The 15,974-nt window shown below is 38.6% G+C and overlaps 1 protein-coding gene across 1 annotated transcript in view; it reads right to left on the minus strand.

Annotated features, from left to right (window-relative positions):
• Window positions 1-15,974, minus strand: part of LOC126473296 (pre-rRNA-processing protein TSR1 homolog) — an 86,501-nt gene that overhangs the window by 23,751 nt on the left and 46,776 nt on the right. Inside the window, exons 4-8 of the mRNA XM_050100264.1 lie at window positions 10,794-10,994; window positions 9,793-9,999; window positions 6,964-7,135; window positions 6,631-6,831; window positions 2,719-2,939 (exon numbers count right to left, since the gene is read on the minus strand). Of these exons, the coding sequence (XP_049956221.1) occupies window positions 2,719-2,939; window positions 6,631-6,831; window positions 6,964-7,135; window positions 9,793-9,999; window positions 10,794-10,994 (1,002 nt within the window). The remainder of the gene's footprint in view (window positions 1-2,718; window positions 2,940-6,630; window positions 6,832-6,963; window positions 7,136-9,792; window positions 10,000-10,793; window positions 10,995-15,974) is intronic.

Raw genomic sequence — 15,974 nt, forward strand, 5'->3', positions numbered from 1 at the left:
TTTCAGCTATTTTACTACACTGGGAAGCGACTGGTTTGGTAATGTGTCAATTTTGCACCATCACTACGCTATTATATACACATTTGCATTAACAAGCCGAGCCTTGCAATCTAAATTTCTTATTATATAGTCCAATTACTGTTTCTGCATAATGCAAAGCATCTGCTGTATTATACTTTATATCGTCATGGTCTGCCGTCACCAAGCATTTTGCTCTCCAATGATAACTCTGCGCCTGACTCAAAGACATCCAAAAATAGGAGGTAATGAAGCCATCTTCAGCCTAGCAGGAGTTTTAATACCAGTGAACATTAAAATTGTATTTATTCAAGCTTTTTAATGTGCTCCTGCTGAGGTCATTGTGATGTGTTCGGTATCCTAACAGTTAGCTTTTGGAATATTAAAGTTCAGTCATTTTGTTGTTGTTGTGTTCAGTCCTGAGACTGGTTTGATGTAACTCTCCATGCTACTCTACCCTGTGCAAGCTTCTTCATCTCCCAGTACCTACTGCAACCTACATCCTTCTGAACCTGCTTGGTGTATTCATCTCTTGGGCTCCCTCTACGATTTTTACCCTCCACACTGCCCTCCAATAATAAATTGGTGATCCCTTGACGCCTCAGAACATGTCCTAGCAACCGATCCCTTCTTCTAGTCAAGTTGTGCCACAAATTTCTCTTCTCCCCAATTTTGTTCAATACCTCCTCATTAGTTATGTGATCTACCCATCTAATCTTCAGCATTCTTCTGTAGCACCACATTTCGAAAGCTTCTATTCTCTTCTTGTCTAAACTATTTATCGTCAATGTTTCACTTCCATACATGGCTACACTCCATACAAATACTTTCAGAAACGACTTCCTAACACTTAAATCAATACTCTATGTTAACATATTTCTCTTCTTCAGAAACGCTTTCCTTCCCATTGCCAGTCTACATTTTATATCCTCTCTACTTCGACCATCATCTGTTATTTTGCTCCCCAAATAGCAAAACTCCTTTACTACTTTAAGTGTCTCATTTCCTAATCTAATACCCTCAACATCACCTGACTTAGTTCGACTACATTCCATTATCGTTTTGCTTTTGTTGACGTTCATCTTATATCCTCCCTTCAAGACACCATCCATTCCGTTCAAATGCTCTTCCAAGTCCTTTGCTGTCTCTGACAGAATTACAATGTCATCGGCGAACCTCAAAGTTTTTATTTCTTCTCCATGGATTTTAATACCTACACCGAATTTTTCTTTTGTTTCCTTCACTGCTTGCTCAATAAACAGATTGAATAACATCGGGGAGAGGCTACAACCCTGTCTTACTCCCTTCCCAACCACTGCTTCCCTTTCATGCCCCTCAACTCTTATAACTGCCATTTGGTTTCTGTACAAATTGTAAATAGCCTTTACCTCCCTGTATATTACCCCTGCCACCTTTAGGATTTGAAAGAGAGTATTCCAGTCAACATTGTCAAAAGCTTTCTCTAAGTCTACAAATGCTAGAAACGTAGGTTTGCCTTTCCTTAATCTAGCCTCCAAGATAAGCCGTTGAGTCAGTATTGCCTCACATGTTCCAATATTTCTACGGAATCCAAACTGATCTTCCTCCAGGTCAGCTTGTACTAGTTTTTCCATTCGTCTGTAAAGAATCCGAGTTAGTATTTTGCAGCCGTGACTTATTAAACTGATAGTTCGGTGATTTTCACATCTGTCAACACCTGCTTTCTTTGAGATTGGGATTATTATATTCTTCTTGAAGTCTGAGGGTTTTTCGCCTGTCTCATACATCTTGCTCACCAGATGGCCGTCAGTAGTTCTAATGGAATGTTGTCTACTCTGGGGGCCTTGTTTCGACTCAGGTCTTTCAGTGCTCTGTCGAACTCTTCACGCAGTATCATATCTCCCATTTCATATTCATCTACCTCCTCTTCCATTTCCATAATATTGTCCTCAAGTACATCGCCCTTGTATAGACCCTCTATATACTCCTTCCACCTTTCTGCTTTCCCTTCTTTGCTTAGAACTGGGTTTCCATCTGAGCTCTTGATATTCATACAAGTGGTTCTCTTAACTCCAAAGGTCTCCTTAATTTTCCTGTAGGCAATATCTATCTTACCCCTAGTGAGATAAGCCTCTACATCCTTACATTTATCCTCTAGCCATCCCTGCTTAGCCATTTTGCACTTCCTGTCGATCTCATTTTTGAGACGTTTGTATTCCTTTTTGCTTGCTTCATTTACTGCATTTTTATATTTTCTCCTTTCATGAATTAAATTCAATATGTCTTCTGCTACCCAAGGACTTCTACTAGCCCTCGTCTTTTTACCTACTTGATCCTCTGCTGCCTTCACTACTTCATCCCTCAAAGCTACCCATTCTTCTTCTACTGTATTTCTTTCCCCCATTCCTGCCATTTGTTCTCTTACCCTCTCCCTGAAACTCTGTACAACCTCTGGTTTAGTTAGTTTATCCAGGTCCCATCTCCTTAAATTCCCACCTTTATTTTATTACTACACATTCATTCTTTGAGGGATATATTACAGCTGCGCAAAGTCAGATAAAAAGCTATGGGTATGGTAAACTTTCTGATAAATGAAGATACCTTACTTAAGATCAATGATATCTTATCAATATTTAGGAAAAATCATACATTAAGTGAGGAAAAATGCTATGACATCAGTACCATGAAGTAATTTATTTCAGTAATATCTTTTCAACTTACCAGAGCTCCCTCCATATCATCTTCCTTCAAAAGCCTTTTTCGCATTCTTTCAAAATTTTCAAATTGGAAAATACGAGCATAGTCCTGAGGCAAATTCTCTTTCGGATCCCATGGTGATGTCCGAAATGACTGCAGGCCTCGATACTTTTGAAATCGTGTTCTTGCTGGTATGTCCTGCGGAGTGTCACGTTCATCAGGGAAAATTTTATCTTCTCGGGCTTCTAAAATTTTATGAAATGGATACATATAAATTTGAAGCTAAAAGTTATAGCTGCGTTATACACTGATAAAGCAAGATTTTTAAAAAAAAGGGGGTGGGGGGGGGGGGGGGGGGGGGAGGAGACAGTGGATGGGTGGCTGTATTTTTCTGTGAAACCAGAATTTTAGTTGCCATCTAAAATACAATGAAATTCATTATGAAAAAATTTGTCACATAGTAAACTGTGCTTGTAAATTATATTGATCACATCTGTTGTTTACACCATTATAGCCCTTGTCTAATGGTTGTGTTGCATCTGGTGACATAAAATGGATACTATTTTCTCATCCTACTTTCATTAGTTTTTGAGTAAAGGAGAGGTGTTATTTCCAACTCTAACTTCTAATACATCCCACTAAATTTGCAATCTCTTTGTTAATTTATTAGGTGTTACATAAGAAAAAACATTAGTTGCATTTTACATTGTTTCTTTGAGTTACAGATTGAGAAATATTAAGATAGTGACTTCTAACACTTTGCTGCCGGCCATGTAAACTGCGTCATTTCTTAGAATGCCAGCATTTTTTGCTAATATTGTACATTTGTTTTACAGAAAACTAGCCAACATTTTGTTGTGGTACTAACTTTTTATGAAAGCCAGCATCATCATCTTCCAGAAAATGTATATGCAGCTCCTTTGATCATTTCGTTTTTTTTTTTTTTTTCCTTATATTTTTAATGATTGTAAGGTTTTACAAAATATACAAAAGTTTACGGAAATGAATAACATGTTTTACTGACATTTTATTCCTCATAATCTGTGGTTTTACATCCATTAACAGAAAACTGGTATCCTAAGTCCATAAATATTCACACAAAATTTCGTCATCTGTAAGAGAGCATGAAGCCATGCCCATTTACTTATGTACTCAACGAGCAGACGCCACTTTCTACCTGCGTGGGTTCATACAGCGAATGTGATCTATCGGCCGTTTGAGGAACTAAATGTATGCGATCTGTCAGCTGTTTTGGACACTACATGTACCAAGTACGGCAATGAAGGCTGATCGAGCCCGTCAATAAACGTGATTTCACATTTAAAAGTAGGAGAAAGCAGATCATGTTAAATGATGTGATCGGCACTCCACAGAAATTCCCGCATCCCGTCAATTGACGTGATTGGAACTCAAGGTGTTAAACTCACAAATGATGAATCTACCACTATATCTTATTATTTAATTTCTTGAATATTAATTAGTACAACATCCCCACATTATTTCATTGCTTTTCTTTGAACTCCAAATACATGAATATTGATTTCGTTGTTTTTGACTCAAAAGGCACAAAGTAAATAATAAAATTAATAATAATAATAATAATAATAATAATAATAATAATAACCCACTATCCGACATGCTAAATAATACAAATTATGGATACAATATTACTGGAACATACGCACACAAAATCACACATTTGCTATACATGGATGATCTAAAACTACTGGCAGCAACAAATCAACAACTCAACCAATTACTAAAGATAACAGAAGTATTCAGCAATGATATAAATATGGCTTTTGAAACAGACAAATGTAAGAAAAATAGCATAGTCAAGGGAAAGACACTAAACAAGAAGATTACATATTGGATAACCACAACGACTGCATAGAAGCGATGGAAAAAACAGATGCCTATAAATATCTAGGATACAGACAAAAAATAGCAATAGATAATACAAATATTAAAGAAGAACTAAAAGAAAAATACAGACAAAGACTAACAAAAATACTGAAAACAGAATTGACAGCAAGAAACAAGACAAAAGCTATAAATACTTATGCTATAACAATATTGACCTACTCATTTGGAGTAGTGAAATGGAGTAACACAGACCTAGAAGCACTCAATACACTTACACGATCACAATGCCACAAATATAGAATACATCACATACATTCAGCAACAAAAAGATTCACATTAAGCAAAAAGGAAGGAGGAAGGGGATTTATCGACATAAAAAACCTACATTATGGACAGGTAGACAATTTAAGAAAATTCTTTATAGAACGAGCAGAAACTAGCAAAATACACAAAGTGATCACTCATATAAATACATCGGCTACACCACTACAATTTTATAACCACCTCTACAACCCTTTAGATCACATAACATCAACAGATACGAAGAAAGTAAATTGGAAAAAGAAAACACTACATGGCAAGCACCCGTATCATCTAACACAGCCACACATGGATCAAGACGCATCCAACACATGGCTAAGAAAAGGCAATATATACAGTGAGTTGGAAGGATTCATGATTGCAATACAGGATCAAACAATAAACACCAGATATTACAGCAAGCATATTATTAAAGATCCCAATACCACAACAGATAAATGCAGACTTTGCAAACAACAAATAGAAACAGTAGATCACATCACAAGCGGATGTACAATACTAGCAAATACAGAATACCCCAGAAGACATGACAATGTAGCAAAAATAATACAACAACAACTTGCCATACAACATAATCTAATAAAACAACACGTTCCCACATACAAGTATGCACCACAAAATGTACTGGAGAATAATGAATACAAATTATACTGGAACAGAACCATTATAACAGATAAAACAACACCACATAACAAACCTGACATCATACTCACCAATAAAAAGAAGAAATTAACACAGCTAATCGAAATATCCATACCCAATACAACAAATATACAGAAGAAAACAGGAGAAAAAATTGAAAAATACATCCAACTGGCTGAGGAAGTCAAGGACATGTGGCATCAGGATAAAGTTGACATTATACCGATTATACATCAACTACAGGAGTCATACCACACAATATCCACCAGTACATCAACGCAATACAGCTACATCCAAACTTATATATACAACTACAGAAATCTGTAATTATTGATACCTGTTCAATTACCCGAAAGTTCCTAAATGCAATGTAACATATACCGTACAGTTAAAAGGAAGTCACGCTTGATCAAGATCCGCGTCACTTTCCATTTTTAACCAGACATAACGTCTGAGAAAGAAAAGAAATAATAATGATAATCTGAAATGTTAAGGAACAGCTAACAACTTTGAAAATTTTTTCTCTAACCAAACTTCAGGCTTAACGTGTATGTGAAATGGAGAATCAAGTTCCTGAATAAATTAATCCTATACAACATGCCTATGTAGTTATTTTGTACAATCTGCTTTCTACAGTAAGTAGTGAAGAGCATCAGTTACATGGTGAACCACATCTTCACTCTGACCACTTCCTATTTCTGTCACCATACCACATATCACCAAAACTGCTTTCTAACTACCGCTTTGTATGAGTTATCTATTCAGCTCTTCTGTCACAAGCACTGTTATCCACTTGCCATATACAGAATAAATAATTCCCAACTGTTTGGAATCACATTCTGTCGCACACACTACTTAATTACTTTATGTTTTTCATGACATGCATCTCAACAATGGCAATTAAATAAACACTTCAATCTCACTTCTAGTTTCATGTTTTTATTACATAAATATAGCACTAAAAACACTGTAGCAGAATATTATCAAGGGTTTTCATGAAAAAATTGCTGTGGAATTGCAATGATGGCAGGCAGAGGTGACAGCACAGTAAACGTAGTTGCACTGCACAATAATACTTACAGCTGAATAAAGTAGAGAAATACACACCTTTTAATTTTTTTAATGTTTCTTTTTCTTCCTCCATGTCCATTTTTTCATCATATTTTTCAGCATCCTCTCCTGCTTCAGACACTGATACTGTTTCATACTCATCTTCATTTTCTTCATAATCATTCTCTGAACTCATTTCTGATTGAGCATCCATTGCTGGATTCTCACTGATATCACTTTCATCATCACTGTCAACTTCTGTAATTTAGGACCCCAAAATGGTTTACAATTTGGATTATACACAAAAACATTACTAACAGATAATAACAAATCACACAGTGAAAGAATACATTTGGGATGTCAAAAGGAAAAAGTGGAAGAATATCACACCTGCATCACAGTCCGGAATCCAAGCAGCTTGATAGTCAGACATGCCTTTTGGCACTCTCTTAACCAACCGCTGGGCCTTTTGCTCCTTCTCAGCTTCAGCTATTTCTTCTGCAGTGGGCCATGTTTGTTCTGCATCCAATGGATCTATAGGATTTTCACTCAGTAGTGACTCCTACAGTGTTATCGAAGATGTCAGAAACAGAGTGACAAAGAATTGTAAAAACTAAAACTACCACTGAATAATGAAGCAAACTTAGCAACAAACAAAACTTAGAATCTAGTTCTCACTAAACTATTTTGTAGGAATACTGATAACTACACCATCTATTTATGAAACGTATTTGTTTAACATCCATCTACTGTAACCACAAAATCCACATAAATATCAAAAATGGCACAGGTAGAAGGGAAAAACTCTTTTCTACACAAATTGTAGAGAGTTCTCACAGCACAAAATTCATCAGTTCGTAACTGACTATTTTGTGTTGCTACTGTCCCTGCCCCATTTGTGCTGGAAAACATGACCCACTTCTCTCTCTGGGCACAGCTCCCAATCTTAATCTTTCGGTTTTATAGCAAAGAAAGGTGGGGTCTGGGATATTTTTTTTTTTTTTTTGTTATATCTCACCTTCAGATCCACAAATATCCACAAATGAAACTCCTGCACTTTGCAGAACAGTATGGATCTGAGGATGAACTGTAGCAAAGACCGAATCCACTTATTCTAACGAAACATACCACGTGCCTTCCTCCAAGTGTTCTCTGAGGTATCATATCATTAATATGAAATTATGATTTTATGCTGACAAATAACAGATTCGTCTTCACATTCTCAAAGCAGTGGTCACTGCCTTTATTCCAGCGACATTGTGCTGCTGTTTAAGGCGAGGCCCCTGTGGGTATATTCTATGACCTTTCCAAGATCTTTGGTTATGTGAACCATCTATAGTCCTACATGGCTAAATCCAAACAGTCCCAGAATTACGTTGTGTATCTAACAGCTTCTTTGAGTAACAAAAATTTAAATTTCAGTGTTTCATATACTTAGTAACGGAACTTAAAAATTTAAAATGCTGTCATACTTTACTCACTGAGAGCTACAATCTAATGCTAAAGGTTTAACATAATAAGTTAAGAATTAAAGTTAGAAACTGTGTATATGTCTTGAGGCACCGTAACTCATCACACACAAATTACCTATCCACACTATGTTCATCCAATATTTGAGATTGAGAGCACTTTATGACTTCCAATAAACTTACACATAATTTCAAACCTTTCTGATACTTTCTCTCATTGACACCACCACAAAATAATTAAAGGAATAAGTTTATTGCTTACTACTTTGGCATCAAGCAGTACATTTTGCTTTAGTATTTCTTCACTATTAACTCTATTTGCAACACTTTTGTGACCCACATACACTGAGCTGACAAAAATCATGGGATACCCCCTAATATATCAGACCACCTTTTGCACAGCGTAATGCTGCATCTCGACATGGGAGGGGCTCAACGAGTTGTTGGAAGTCCCCTGCAGAAACAGTGGGCTATGCTGCCCATGTAGACACAGCCTATACTGCTATGGAGCCACCACCAATTTTCACACTGCCTTATAGACAACTTGGGTCCATGGCTTTGTGGGGTCTGTGCCACACTCAAACCCTACCATCAGCTCTTACCAACTGAAATCAAGACATGTGTGAGCAGGCCATGTTTTCCAGTCATCTGGGGTCCAACCGATATGGTCATGAGCCCAGGAGAGGTGCTGCAGGCTATGTTGTGCTGTTAGCAAAGGCACTTTTGTCAGCCATCGGAACTTCATTTCTACTTGAAACTGGAATTTCTTGTGATTTCTACTATTCAGCAATCTGACCACCAGACTCATCCACAGACTTTGCTAACTGCTGTAGCAGTGGCAATACTAGTCGAGTCACTGAAGTTACATATATTTCTGTTTCTGTCTTCTTTTGTGGAGGAATAAACTGTGCTGCTTACTCACGTCTTCTGTTATCTGTTGTACCTCCATCATGGATACAATAAATTACTGGTGGCAGAGGCTGGTTGCTCTATTGTCTTCTATTTTCTGGCACTACTTCACTATCTCCACAACTGTATTGCCAGAGCAGAAGTGGCACCCTCTAATTTTCCAGTACTGTGTCTGATCACCTCCGATGGAGGACTGCCATTCAATATTTTTATTTCTTTATTTTTTCCCTGTTTCAGGAGTGAACAGTGTTTAGCTTTAAGTTTGAGGGAGCTCTTTTTTGGTGGATATTCTTGTCACAACTTGTTGCTTATTCTTTTCTGGGCTTGGCCATTCCACATGAGAAACCTGTATCATTATGTGAGCTGCTTAAGTTTCAGTCGATGCAATTCGCACAACTGATGGACAAGGTGACATTGTTATTGGAGGACTGACAGCTCCTGCAGCAAGCCCTTCTTCAACGCATCGCCCAGGCTGACGTCAATGGCAGCAGACACTGATCGACTCCACCATTCCACAAATTTGACGTTGCTGCAGAGGAACAGGTCAAATACAAACTGCAGCTGTTTCAACACTTTGTACCCTACAACATTTCAGGTGATACAACAAAAAAAACCTAAAAATAGACATAAATTGCCATATCCTCAATGAAAATTCCTTGTGGAATTTATTTCTGAAAAGCAATTGATGGTCTCCACAACTCAAACAGATTAAAAACATTATACATCAAACACACAAGTAGATCACTAATAATTGCCGATGATTATTACATACATGTTCTTCTGTCTTTAAGAAAGGATAGGAAACAATATTATACAAAAATGCAGCAATTTATACATGTACCTGCTTAGATGGATCTGCTTCTTCCAGCAAACGTGTTTCTGACTCTGAATGTTTCTTATGGGCTACAGAAATGGGGTATGGGTCTGATGGAGCCTCAATTTTTTCCATCTGGAAATCACCCCAATTGGGAATATGAAGCAAACCATTTACTGACAGTGCATGACCACGCAGATATCCTGACACCTTCAATGTGCCATGGTCCCCCTCCTGAAATGGGGAGAACAATCACATAAAATTCATCTGTTTGTATTAATATGTTACTGAACTCAGGTAATGATCAAACTTTTATTGAACTTACAGAACAAACAGGAAGAAGTTAAGCTTTAATACAGTAGATTATGACAGAAGTATGAAGTTTGGGGAAATGGATTATCAGTTTGCAGTAAATACTCATTAATGGCCATGGTTTTAAACCTTTTCAATAACTTCCAAAATATTTTTCATTCTGGTTTTCATGGATGAAAATAAACAACTTCTAGAATGGTTGCAAACTAAGATTTTTTGACAAATGGCATAAACAAATGCATTCAAAAGCATTTCCTGCTTACTTTTATTTTTTTCTGTAAATTACAGAGTTGATATGTGGATGAATGGGTGTATAAAGTTTCTGGCTTTAGATTTCTATGAGGCTTCATGCAACCAAATTACTCTTTTCATTTCTAACATTAGAATAATTATGTTCCCGATTTGATGAAATTTGGACAACCCATATATTAAAAAGAAACATGCAGCAAACATTACTATCTTAACAAAGGCATATGATTATTTAAATTACTCGTGTTCCATCTTTGCTTGTATAACTGTAGTTAATTTAGAACACTGCTATAAGCTACAATCTAGTCCACTAGTATACACCACATTTAATATGAACCGCAATAATGATACAATTATTAGCAAACATGGGCCAAAAACTGGTATACATATACAGGTGTACCAATCCACATTAAACAACCAGACATATGGCAATGAATACATGAAAATAAACCGAGACATGTTGTTACCTGTGAATCTGCAACAAATTCTATTTCTTCCACCAGCATATGTGGCCGACGGTCACGATAAGTAACTGAGCGAAGCTTCTGGCTCCCAGCACGGCGTAATACATTCAGTGCCTCATCACACTTATCTAGTGCCATTATTTTCATATCTGGCAGCCAACGAGAGAAGATCTTTTGCAGATGGTTCTTCCTATCATGCTGTTTCTGAAGCAAACCACTAAAATATCTCAGAACAATTATTTAAACAACCATCTGCTAAACTGTATGTTTTAAAAATAAGTATAACAACAATGAAATGTAAAAATTGCACTATACTTGGAAACCATGGCTGTAATCAATAATATATTTATGGACTTTAATCTGAACTACTTTTCTCAAATTGATTTTTTGTGCAAGTTTCTAACTTTGTTAGATCCCAAGTTACAAGCAATATGTGAATATGTATTTATTAGTGTTTTGTTTAGTGTAAATGCAAACCAGTCTCTTTGTTCACAGCATAATTTAATTTAAACGATAAGAATTTGCAAGAGAGGAAAAGGAAAACATGGAGACACTTCTATTACAAGCTACAGACTAGAAAAAGTAAACAAAGAAGGAGAAGATGATGATAACATGTACATCAGTAAATAAGAAGTATAAAGGTATGAATTCTTACTGAATATATACCTAAGAAGAAAGAAAGATAATGTGGCATGTCAAGAGGCGTTACTGTCTCAAATCTCACCTTCAATGTCACAGATGTTACCTACATTATCATAACTCTTTTTGGGTGCTGAAGAACGTATGTGTGCACAAAAAACTATCTGCAAATTTTGGAACTGAAATGTTGAGAATGTTACCATGATAAGGGCACTCAGACATGTGCTTTCAAGATATACCCTCTTACATAACAGACTAAGCATTTACACTACAGTCTCTTGACTATTTCTGTCCCTTAACCAACTGGTGCACTACATGTCACTGCCAATGCTAATTCCCTCTACACTAACATCCACAAAGCCTATGGCCTTTCCACCAATGAACATCACCTTCCCAGTACCCGACTGACTCCAAAATTACAACCTCTTTCCTGCTCATCATGACCACCTATATGTTCACCCACAATTACTTCTATCTGAAGGCAGCACCAACAAACAGATCTGTGGTATAGGCATTGTCACCCGCATGGCACCATCTTATGCTAACCTAATCATGAGCCATCTAAAAGAATCCTTCCTAGAAACCCAGAATCCCAAAACATTGACCTAGTTCAGATTCACTGATGACATATTTATGATCTGGATTGAGAATGAGGAACACCTATTCAAATTAACCTCCATCTCATGGATGGCTTCATAAGTACCACCATCCACATCAAACCTATCAATAATGAACAATACTTCCACTGTGATAACAACTGCCCATTCCATACCAACAAGTGCCTCCACACAGTGTTGCCACCCATAGTTGCTGCATCTGCAGGGACGAGCAGTCCCTTTCCAATTATGCTGAGAGCTTTATTGAGGTCCTCACAGACTGAAATTACTCTCCACTTATTGTCCATAAACATATCTCTGGTGCCTTGTGTCTCCATCACCTACCATTTCTTACATGCCTAATGACCAGCCACAACGGGAGGTACTCCATGACTCATTACCACCCAGGAATAGGCCAACTGAATCATGTTCTCCACCAAGTTATCGATTACCTCTTGTTATATCCTGAAATGAGTCATATCATCCCAACACCTCCCAAAGCAGTATTCCACTGTCCATCCTTAACCCCCCCCCCCCCCCCCCCCCCCGCTCTAACCCAATGGCTTACATCTGCAGTAGACCTAGATGCAAGATCTGTTCCATACATTCATTCCTGTCAATGCATTTCTTTTCCCACCAAAGGCAGGGTCACCTGTAAATTCAACTATGTAGTCTACCAACTTGGCAGTATTCCACATGGGAATGACCACTAAAAAGTTATCTGTCTGCATGAATACTTATCACCAAACTGTGGTCAAGAAACAGCTGGACCATCCAGTTGCCAAGCATGCCACGCTACATTCGACTTCAAAAACTACTTTGCAGCCTGGTGCATCTGGATTCTCCCATCGAAATGAGCTTTATGCATTGCACAGGTAGGAGCTCTCCCTCATTCATGTAACCTTCCTGGTCTTAACCTTCCCTAGTCCCTGTCCCCAACCTACTTCTATGCCCTCCTGCTCCCACTCCAGACTCTCACAATCCTTCTACCCCCACCTCATATCACCTGTATAATTTTTTCCTTCTCTACTACAATCTTCCCCCTTTTTCCCTCAAACACAGCCTCACGAAGTTACATCTAGCACCCCTCCCACCTGCCCACTCTCAAAAGGCAGCATTGCAGCTTTTTCCACACACATACCCTGCTAACCGACTCCCTCACCATACCACACCATTCCTGTATCCTCATTATCAACTCCAGCTGATCTCACAACAGTCGGGCCATAACACCCAGACATCAGGGATAACAGAGGCTGTCGCCTTTTTTCTCTCTCTTTCTTTTTTTACAACAAAAAACTGCAGTCTTTCTTTAAATGTGCCTGCCTGCAGCTCAGCATTGCCTTTCTGTAGCGAGTGGCACTCTATCTGAATTCAACTGTTATTCCATACTATATTTTATGTAGTTTATTTGGAACATTTCATAGAAATGATTGAAGCATAAACCTCACTGCTCGCAACTGCTACAAATATTTCTGCTGGACAAGAAAATGAGTTGCTCTGACTTTTCTAAATGAAAACAATAGTATATGGAGCAGGATGGTTCTCATAGTAAACTTGTCCTTAGTGGTGATGCAACATTTTTGTGAATAGTACAATGAACAGACATAATATGTGAATTTATGGCACAGACATTTGTGGAAATTAATCCATTGTGTGTAAGCTCACAACAGGAACTAATGAACTGAGAAGCACCAATGTATTATGAACCATATGTTAGGCAAGCATGAGTTATTGAAAATGTTACTTTTTCTGAAATAAAGAAGGCATACTATATTCCAGAGTACTGGTTGTTATAAAGTTGATGAATGTAGAAATAAATGAGTGTTTATTAATTCAAACTGAAATCAGAAAATATAATTTTTCATATTGTATGTGCTCAATAATAATACTGTGATAATACACACTTCATCTCATGTCATCATCTTTTCCTTTCCCTGGTTGCTATATGTGTTATGGCAATGGTAGTCACAGTTGGTGGCTGCGTGCCCTTCCTCACGCCCCCCCCCCCCCCCCCCCCCACCCCTCCCAGGACTGAGTCGGTGTACCCCATCTGTCTGTGTCTAGAGTAATATCACATTCAAGTTTGAGAATGTTTGTCATGAAATACTGTATGTTTTATGCAGAAAGTTTTGGTTAGCAAAACTAAATTTTACGCAGACAACACTTATTAACTGTGTGGAGGGTAGGGGGGGGGGGGGGGGGGGTGGAGAATAGTACATCTAGAAAGATGCCTTCAATTTTGATCCCATGGTGGCATATGCCACCTGGGGGACAGTAGACGCCTTTAACAGGGAATGCTCACAGTCAGAAGGCTCAGTGTGGTGCAAATGTGTGCAGCAAGCAGGCAACCATGCCATGGGGATGCACTCGTGCTTCCTGCAGCCTACTGCGAGTTTGATGGCAGCCAAACTGTGGCCTTCTGAGTGGCAGGATGGTCCTTTCAAGAGAATTGTGACGCATGATGGACATGATGCATCATGCTGTCCAACAATGCTGGTAGCAGTGGACATGAGAACATTCTCATGCCCATAGGCGAGGCTTTGGACATCCACCCTGCACAGACACCTGAAAGGATCGTCATATTGTAAGGACAATGGTGGCAAATTGTACAGCTAGCACAGATAAGAGTGCTTGTGAACCCAGAAGTGTCAACACAGACTGTTGCGCACCACTTAGGTGCAGCGGGAGTACAGGCATGCAAACTTGTAGCTCACTTTCCAATCACTCAACAGCATTTACATGCATGGTTTGAATGGTGCCATCAGAGAATCACTTTGAAGATGGAATGCTGCACCATGGTCTTCAGCGATAAAATCAGATTCTGCCTGCACTCAAGTGATGGTCATTTGCACGTACAACATAGAGTGCAGCTGTCCACGACGTACTGACCGCATCCCATGTTTTATGGTTTGGTGTACAATAAGACACAGCTTATGATCTGGAATGCAATAAGATACAACAGTCATTCACCTTCAGTGTCTCTGGAGGGGATGTTAACTAGTGATCGGTCAGTGCAGAATGTTTTTAAGCCTTTTCTTTTGCCATCCTTGCAACAGGTAGGTGCAGTGTTCTTCCAAGAGGATAATGCTCATCCACACCCTTCCTGTGACACTCAACATGATCTGCACGATATGCAGCAAGTTCCCTGGCCAGTATGATTTCCGACTTGTCTCCAATTGAACGTATGTGGGATAGATGGGAAGAGAAGTGACTCATCAACCAACAACTCTTACAGGACTGCAGTGAACATGTCCAGTAGATGTCAAATAGCACATCCCAGGATGGAATTCACCGCACATATACAGATGGCAGAAGTATTGTGTGCACGAGACAGAAAAGGGCAAGGGATTGGCAGAGCTGTCATTTGTACTCGGGTGATTCATGGGAAAAGGTTTTCAGTGTGATTATGGCTGAATGACAGGAATTAACAGACTCTGAACGCAGAATGATAGTTGGACCTGGATGCATGGGATATTCAACTTCGGAAATCATAAGGGAATTCAATATTCCAAAATCCACAGTGTCAAGAGTGTGCCAAGAATACCAAATTTCAGACATTACCTCTACCATGGACAACACAATGGCTGACGGACTTCACTTAATGACCAAGAGCAGCAGCAGTTGCATAGGGTTGTCAATGCTAATAGACAAGCAATACTGCATGAAATGGCCGCAAAAATCAATGTGGGATGTATGACAAACATGTCTGGTAGGACAGTGTGGCAAAATTTGGCATTACTGAGCTATGGCAGCAGATGACCTATGCGAGTGGCTTTGCTAACAGCCTGACATCGCCTACAGCACCTCTCCTGGGCTTGTGATAATACAGGTTGGACTCTACATGACTGGAAAAGTGTGGCCTCATTGGCTGAGTTCAGATTTCAATCGGTAAGAGGCGATGGCAGGAATTAAGTGTGGTGCAGACCCCATGAAGCCATGCAACCACATT

Source organism: Schistocerca serialis, chromosome 4, assembly GCF_023864345.2.
Source record: "Schistocerca serialis cubense isolate TAMUIC-IGC-003099 chromosome 4, iqSchSeri2.2, whole genome shotgun sequence".
Lineage (NCBI taxonomy): Eukaryota > Metazoa > Arthropoda > Insecta > Orthoptera > Acrididae > Schistocerca > Schistocerca serialis.